The sequence below is a fragment of the Sminthopsis crassicaudata genome, chromosome 4 (genome assembly GCF_048593235.1).
Source record: "Sminthopsis crassicaudata isolate SCR6 chromosome 4, ASM4859323v1, whole genome shotgun sequence".
NCBI lineage: Eukaryota > Metazoa > Chordata > Mammalia > Dasyuromorphia > Dasyuridae > Sminthopsis > Sminthopsis crassicaudata.
In genome coordinates, this window is record NC_133620.1 from 302,062,935 (window position 1) to 302,071,799 (window position 8,865).

Sequence of the window (8,865 nt, forward strand, 5' to 3'; positions counted from 1 at the left end):
GCCTGAGATGATTGGGGAATCATCAGCCATAATCAATCCAGCAAAATGGAGAAATACTGGCCTGTATAATTTATCAATCCATTATGCTCTCCACACTCCCCAAGATCTCGCCATATAGTCTACCAACAAAAACACCCGAGTCCTGCCATCTGTTCTTTTGAGGCATCCTAAAGACCATTGGGTCTTTCCCCTGCCCCTTTATGTGTTCCTCTCCCCAATTAGAATGAGAGCACTTTCAAAACAGGTCCCACCTCACTTTTATTTTTGTATCTTCAGTATTAAGTACTACTTAATACTTTTCCATTCATTGATTCCAGGAATTTTTATTGAGTAAAATTTGATTTGAAAAGTTTTTTAAAAAAGAAGTCCTTATAACTTGAAAAAAAATAAGTAGCAGTTCTCAAACTTTTTACTTACAGGACTCCTTTACACTCTTAAAAATTATTAAGAACACAAATAGCTTTTATTTGTGTGGGTTTTATCTAATATCATTTACTGTATTAGAAGTAAAAACTCCTAAAAATTTTAAAATATTTACTTAAATTAATAGTGAATATGTTAACATAGACATTAAAAATATATTTTTTCCAAAACAAAAAATAGATGCAACAATAAGCATGGCATTATTTCATGCATTTTCCCCAAAATCTCTTTAATGTCTGGTTTAACAGAAGATTGAAATTCTTAAATCTACTTCTAAATTAAACCTGTTGTGATATTATTTGTTTGAATATGAAGAAAATCTATTCTCACAGAGATATATAGTTGAAAAAGAAAAGGATATTTTAATAGGCAAATAATATTTTATTATTATCATAAAAAGTTTTGACCTTGAGGTTTCCTAAAAAGGTCTGCAAAGGTTGAAGGATCACACTTTGAGAATTGCAGGAGCTAGGAGATGACTTTGTTTACATGATTCAAGATAGAAGACAATTATATCTTGGATGTTCCACTTTATAAATCATTCAATGAACAAAGGAAAAAGACAAGATCTTGAGGTACTTCTTGAAGTACCCAAGAAAAATAGGTAAGAAAAATGATAAAAATTAGTATTTCTTGTGTGAATGATGGAAGTGTGGGATTTGGAGGGTGGGAAGGTAGAGAATAATAGTACCACATTGTCTGTTTAGAGTGTACCTGATAGAGTTGCTCTGTTCACTTCTGGGAAAATGTTTACTTCTGAGGGACTTCTTTTGGATAATGAAGCAAATCCTGGCGAGCTCTAGTTCCCTGTTCCATGACAGCTAAGGAGTAGAGAAGGATGGCAGGGGAAATAGCTGCATTAAAGAGGATAGGTCCCCAAAGTCTGATAGATAACATTACTCTCTAGATATCTCTTTCTAATACACTAATGCTGTGCAGTTTTCAAAGCTTTCATTAAAGGGAGTAGGAAACTATGTTTCTCCCACCCTAGTGTGGTAGTTGTGAATTAATAAAAGCCAAAAGTTTGTTAGTTTAGACCACCCTGAGACTGGATTACCTCTTCTGATCAAAAACCTTTATTGCCTCTTTTGCTTAATGTTTTTTTTTTTCTGAATATAGATGATTTTGTTTCTATATTTTAAGGTGACAATCCTGAGATAGACATTTCCAATTTTGAAGGCAATCTTGTGAATATGAGAAGCTGACAACTCTTGGATCCTCACTATTATGTTAGTTGCGCTTTTGGAGCTGCTCTCAGAAACTTTTTGGAAGATGACAACTGTGGCAGGGGAAAGAGCCCAACCCTTGTCCTGTTTTAAAAAAGGCATGAAACTACATGGATTTATTGGAATAGGACAGAACTGAAGTGAAGGTAAAATGCCAATTTAATGATCACATAAACACATAAACAGCATTTGCTGTTATGTTTCTGCTTATTTAAGTCTTGCGAATATGTCCCTGCGAGTCTTTTGTATTTAGCATTTGTTCTGTATGGGAGAAACAACTATTTTATTTACATTGTACAAAGAGTACTTTTCTGTATGCTTACTTTTGGGGAGATCCTAGAACATTGGTCAAACTTAAGCTTTTTCCTTAGGCCTTTGGGGTAAAGTATAAAAAGCCAGGAAGGAGTACAAGAAAAGGAAACTGAGTCCTCACTTAGAGGCCAATTTACACAGGACTGAATCCAGTGTCTGTGGGCATAAACTTGAGAGTGGTCCTGTTAGGAAGGAAAGGACAACTGTCCCAACAGAAGTTATTACTTAATTGTTGTTGTTAACAAAAATTAGTTGAAAAGAATAGGTTGAGATAAGTACTCATAAAGCTTGCTTTTTCCAAAGTCACTCTTCCCTGCAGTCCTTCAATTAAGAGTTGGATGGCTTTATAAGGTATGTGATAGAAAGGATTCATTTTAAGGTTTGAGTTAAACTGGATGGGGGTCAAGGTAACCTCTAAATCTGAAGTTCTGTAATTTTGTGAAATGGCATGAGTATTCCCTCTCCAGATCTGATTTGTCTATAAGGCAGAGACTTGATAGGTGCTTTAACATTCCTCAGAGGTCAAGTAAGGACTTATATGTCAGAGTGGATTAAGAAAAGTAAAAGAAAGAGTATAACTGAAGATTGTGCAAACTTTATTCTCATTGTTTCATCAGTACCATACTATGGTAGAAGAAAAGACTGAAGACATGAGACTTTTAAGCTTGGGGATTCTGGTTTCTTTTCCTTTGAGTATTTAGCTTATTAATTTTCTTGCCCTTCTACAATACTCTTTGGGGACCTCTAAGGGTTACTGTGAAGTCACAGAAAAGCTCTTTTGAATTTCATTCCCAGTAATTTTTAGAATTTCCGGGTACTTTACTATTATTTTCTCAATGAATATTTCATTTATTAAGACATTTGGCTGCTTATTCTTAGGTTTGCTATTAAGAATGTAACATTTGCTAACTGAGTAACTTCTTCCAATTTTGGGCCACTTTCCCAAACCAAACCAAAGCAAAACAACAAACATGTGCACTCTACATCTCCCATTTTCCCATACTACACTGTTTAATTTAAGGATTCCTCAAGTTCACTGGGAATTCAGTAGTTAGAGGACAACATACTTAGGAGATCATCCTGTTCAGGTTCTTCTTTTAATAGATGAAGTTTTTATGAGACCCAGGTAGTTTAAGTGACTATGGTTGTAAAATTAATGACAGAAATAGGACTATAATTCAGATCTCCTAATATCAAGTTCAATAGATGTATTGGAAACTAGACTTAATTGGAAACTTACTTCACGTAAAAAGCATATATGATTACTACTGTCACAGGAAATACCTGACATTTTAATAACCCCCAATCTAGTCATTATTCTCTAAGTCTACTCCAGAGGTTCTACCTTATCTCAAAGCTTACTACAACAAACTGAGAACAAAGTTCACAGTAATTACTTTTTTTTAAACTGAAAAGTAGTATTGCTGTAATTGTGGGATCGCTGGACTCAGGATCCATTGTCATGGATTCTGGTCTTAACTTGGCTACCAATTGTATAATTCTAAGTTTTACAGAGATGGAGCTAAATACTTCCCAGATGTTTTAAAGTCTAATTCTTGTACTCTTTACTGACTTCCAATGAATGGAAGTTACTATTTACCTTTTGAATGTCTAGGTCCTACCTCCCAACTAAACTGTAGGTACTGATCATACATTATATCTCTCTTTGTGTCTTTGGCACAGTGTTAGACTGTAAAGATGGCGATAAGATGGAAATTTTACTTAGTTTCCCCCTGCCACCTTTTCTCACTTACTTAGTGTTAGGATTCTTACAAGATGCTAAGTTACTGGAATTGAGAGAGACAATAAATTATCTAATTTAACATGGTTCAGTATGATTGATCTGATCCTACAAGGAGATGTTATGGGCCAGAACTTGAAACAAGGTACTGAGTGAAATTGAGGAGACAATGGTTAAATCTAATTTAGCATTGACTTAATCCTACAACAAATAAAGGTTTCCTGGTGATGTAATGATTGGCATGTACTCAGTGGGCAGCATATAAGCAAGAAGCTCTCAGGGCCAGAAAGGTCTTCTGGAGATTCAGAGTCAAGATTCATTCCAACTTCGACCTTTGTGCTGGCTGGAGAGATTTGGAGGGAGCTCTTGGAACCAAGGAGAGAGATAGGCCTCTAAGAAAGCTAACTGGGCCCAGGAAAAGATTCAGGACTTTGAAGGACACAATAAAGGTTTTGGACTTTAACTCCTGGCTGCATTTGGGATTATTGAACTGAACTGAAACTAAGGCTGCCTCCAGAAGACCTCAAAGAACCTGTTCCAGAGAACAATTACAATTTAGAGAAGAGATCATTACAAATTGGAAACTAGAGATTTTGCAAATTCATTCTGGATAAAGTGATAGAATAGATGGTCTCTATTAAATCATATTTACTAAAAAGCAAATTGTTTTTATGGAGATAGAACTAATTTGATCCCTTATTGAATTGCAGGTGTTATTTTAGTTGTCTAATTACACTTAGGTTTAAAGATGCTGGGCCTTTAGTATATTACAATCTATAACCCTGAGGTCATTCCATTTTATTTCTAGTACCTCAAACTATACTAAAGGATTGGGAAGAACCCTGAGATTCAGGATCCAGAACATTTAACATTTATATAATATTTTAAAGTTTGCAAAGCATTTCACATCAATTCTAGAATTGGGAGTTTTATAACAACCTAATGAAGAAGGTATTACAGATATTATGATGATGCCCATTTTTATAGATGAGGAAATTGAAGCTCAAAAAAATTAAATGACTTCTCCAAGGTGATAATATATATATATATATATATATATATATATATATATATATATATAAAATACTTCTTGTCCAGGGATATGAAAAACATGATGTAATTTAATTCTAACAGCAACACATGCACACACATCCATACAAATAAACATTCTATCATCATAAATTAGGAAGAGTTGTATTTGTTTCTGCCTGAACTTATGCATGTCCCTTCATCTCCAACTGCAAGGAATTCCTCAAAGCTCAATATCTTGGGTAAAGTCTAAGAAATAGATATTAATTAATTGAAATAAAGGGTCTATTTCCAGTTCTCTCCTTTGCTTCCTTTGCATATTTAGAAAAGCTACCAATAATTTATTATGTTGAAGAACGTCTGGGTCTCAATATTTAAATGAGCAAACTCAATTATTAGTTATTTATAATACTGATTTATTATGGAGGAATTCTGTTACTTATATTCTCTCTTTACATGGTCTACAGTCATGTAAAGTACAGAACTGTTGTTTCATTTTGTTCTTTTAATTTTATACAAAGGCTGTTTACAAGGCACACAGCTTGAACCCCTAACAGTGTTGTACAGAATTGGATATCTTCTAATTTCTCTCACTTCTATCTAGTTTCTCTCTCACTTTTCTCTTAAACATAGCTTTTAGAAGAGAAATTTATAGGAGAAAAATATGAGGGGAAGTCAGAATAGACAGAATGTGAGGATGAAAAGTGGGGTGGGATTGGAGGTTGGGATACATACCAAATAATGCAAGGAAGAAAGAGGAGGAAGTAGGGAAGCATGGCACTTTTTTTCTAGCTCTAAGTAATTTTTTTTGTCTTGTTTTTAAGAATTTTTTTTAAATTAAAGGAAAACAGAAGATGGCCAAGGAAAAGCACACTTTCTTCATCTTGCATAAGATTCACCCTCCTGGCTTCTGGTGGGACTTGAAGTGTCATCTCCATCTAAAAAGCAGATAACTTTATAAAAAGTTAGTCAACCAGTTGCTCTATTATGGAAGGCTATGTAGAATCCAGGAAAAAAAATAACTTATCTGAAGGGACCTGCATTCATCTACCAAGCAGTCTCTGAGGATGAATGACAACTAATTAGATATAACCTAGAGTCCTAGGTTTCTGATGGCTGAAAAAACTGTACAAATTGGGAAAAGATGGTGGTGATAAAGAATTTAAGACTGAAGCTTGGAACAGTTTTCTATGTTGACTATAATTATTTTCAAGACTAAAGTCTCAGTTCATTCCTATAGAGAGAATCAAATAAGCAGCAGGACAGGTATTTCTTCATTCCATTCATTTCTTCCTTGACTAGATCTAGGGTTTTAAGAATTTTATCATTTTGTGCCATGTGAATTGCAGAGGATATTTTGATTCACTTCTAGCTTAATCCTGGGACTAAGTCTATCCCTCTCTTTCAAGGTCTGTTTTCCCTTCTCTGTTTTGGAGTTTATGTGACCCACATAATATAAAATCTGTAGAATTATTTACATATACAATGATGAGACATTTTTGTAGAACTAAGTGCCCAAAAAAGCTATGCTATTCTTAAAATTAAAGTCCCTCCATCTTTTCCTGATTTTTATTTGTTCCTTATGTCTGGCTTCCTCAGAGTTATGTAGAATAAATCCTCATCATCTGTAAATGGAGGCAGAGAGAATTATTTCCAGAAAAGGAAAAAAAAAGTTCCAGTGCATTAGACAAAAACTGTGAATTCCTGGCCCACAGAAATAGCACTGAGCCACTCTATTCCTATTATTATTATTGTTATTATTATTATTATCATTATCATTATCATTATTATTATTATTATTATTATTATTATTATTTTCTTAGTGGAGTAAAGTAGAAGCATTATTGCACAAAATTTTCATATTCACCAAATTAATCCAATAGCTTCTAAACATTTTAGATTTTGGCTCCAAAATGAATACTATCTTTTTGATTAAAATTCACTTAAAATAATGATTATCACAATAGAAAAACAAAGTATTTTAGGGCTCATATAAACATTCCAGGTCTCTCTGATCCTCTTTCTCCCAGGCTCTAAAGAATTGAAGATAGTAGCTGCCACTTTTTGGGGGGTCAGCTGACCAAGTAGCACAACTTTGAAGGAAAAATTGCTAGAAGGAGACAATGGTGACTTAAGCCATGATTTCTTTTTGGTCATCTCATCTTTAGTCCTTACTGTGATCCTTCTTTAGCTGAAGACTCATTTTTCTAAAGCTCTTAAGTGACTCTTCTAACATGAGTTACTGCATAAAGTTATTTTAATCAAACAATCAATCAACAAATATTCTTAAGGGCTTATCTATATAGACTATAGCAGTAGGAGCTATATAAGGAAACTTAGATGCAAGAAGAGTCTTCTCTTAATCAGCTTAATTTTCTATTAAGTTGCTTGACCAAAATATTTAAGAAAATGATGTCTGACTTTATTTTTCATCCACATTCATTATATTTACACAGTCACTTTCAAACATGTAATCTTTGATGTCTGATTAGGGATGAACTACAGGTAAAAGCTTTCCCACATTCATTACATCTATAGGGTTTTTCTCCAGTATGAGTTTTCTGATGTTCAGTAAGATGGGTATTCCGACTGAAAGCTTTCTCACAACTACTACATTTATAAGGCTTCTCTCCAGTATGAATTTTCTGATGTTCAACAAGGCGAGTGCTTAGACTAAAAGATTTTCCACACTCATTGCATTCATAGGGTTTTTCTCCAGTATGAATTCTCTGATGCTGAGTAAGACATGTGCTCTGACTGAAAACTATTCCACATTCATGACATTTGTAGGGTTTTTCTCCAGCATGAGTTTTCTGATGTTGGTTAAAGTTGGACCAACAACTGAAGGCTTTCCCACACTCATTACATTCATAGGGTTTCTCTCCAGTATGAACTCTCTGATGTTGAATAAGGGATGAGCAGTAACTAAAGGTTTTTCCACATTCATTACATTTATAAGGCTTCTCTCCAGTATGAGTTTTCTGATGTTGGTTAAGATATGAGCAGGAACTGAAAGCTTTCCCACAATCATTACATTTATAGGGTTTCTCTCCAGTATGAGTTTTATGATGTTCAGTAAGGATTGAGTTTTGACTAAAAGTTTTCCCACATTCATTACATACATAGGGTTTCTCACCAGTATGACTGATATGATGCCGAATAAATGTTGAACGATAAGTAAAAGCTTTCCCACATTCATTGCACTTATAAGGTTTCTCTCCAGTGTGTGTTTTCTGATGTTCAGTAAGGTGTGTACTTCGACTGAAGAATTTTCCACATTCATTACATTTGTAGGGTTTCTCTCCAGTATGAATTTTTTGATGTTGAATAAGTTGGGTCCTCTGGCTGAACGATTTCTCACATTCACTACATTCATAGGGTTTTTCTCCAGTATGAATCCTCTGATGCTGAATAAGGCGCTTTTTTTGGCTAAATGCTTTCCCACATTCATCACATTCATAAGGCTTTTCTCCATTGTGAGTTCTCTGGTGTTGAATAAAGGTTGATCGGTCATTGAAAGCCTTTCCACACTCATTACATTCATAAGATTTTTCTCTAGTATGTATTCTCTGATGTTGAATAAAGAGTGAGGGGTCACTGAATGCCTTTCCACATTCACCACATGTGTATGGTTTCTCTCCAGTGTGAGTTCCCTGGTGTCGAATAAGGTCTGAATAATAATTAAAGGCTTTCCCACAGTCTTTACATTTACAAGGTTTCTTATCTGTGTTTATTTCTGTTGTTTAGCTGTATCCAAATTATGTTTAAAGTTTTTTTCATGTGTATCATATTTATCAGCTTTCTCTCCTGTAAAAATTATTTTTTGTGTTACTAGGTTTGAGCTCAGAATAAAGCTTTCTCCAAATTCGTTATATTCTGGGCCTTTCTTCCAGGTTAGAGTTTTTCTATGCATCATCACTTGATGCAATAGTTTGTTGGGTTTTCCCTGTAGTCTCTCTGTATTACCCTCAAATTCCAAAGTTTCTTCCAACTCAGAATTCCAAGATCCATCCATTTTTATTCTTTCCATTACTATGCTTTGAAATGATGATTCTTTGGAAGTATATTGCTTTGAAGTTGAATGCTTCATCTCAGTCCATGTCTTCCAATCTGAAAGAAATTGAAAATACAAAT

General features: G+C 34.3%; 1 protein-coding gene across 1 annotated transcript; it reads right to left on the reverse strand.

Annotated features, from left to right (window-relative positions):
* Positions 1-4,782: 4,782 nt before the first annotated feature.
* On the reverse strand, positions 4,783-8,474 carry LOC141540755 (uncharacterized; the record flags this gene model as incomplete). Its single annotated transcript, XM_074264734.1, has 1 exon — positions 4,783-8,474. A coding segment is annotated over one exon (1,281 nt), but the record flags the coding sequence as incomplete, so codon positions are not given.
* Positions 8,475-8,865: the final 391 nt, after the last annotated feature.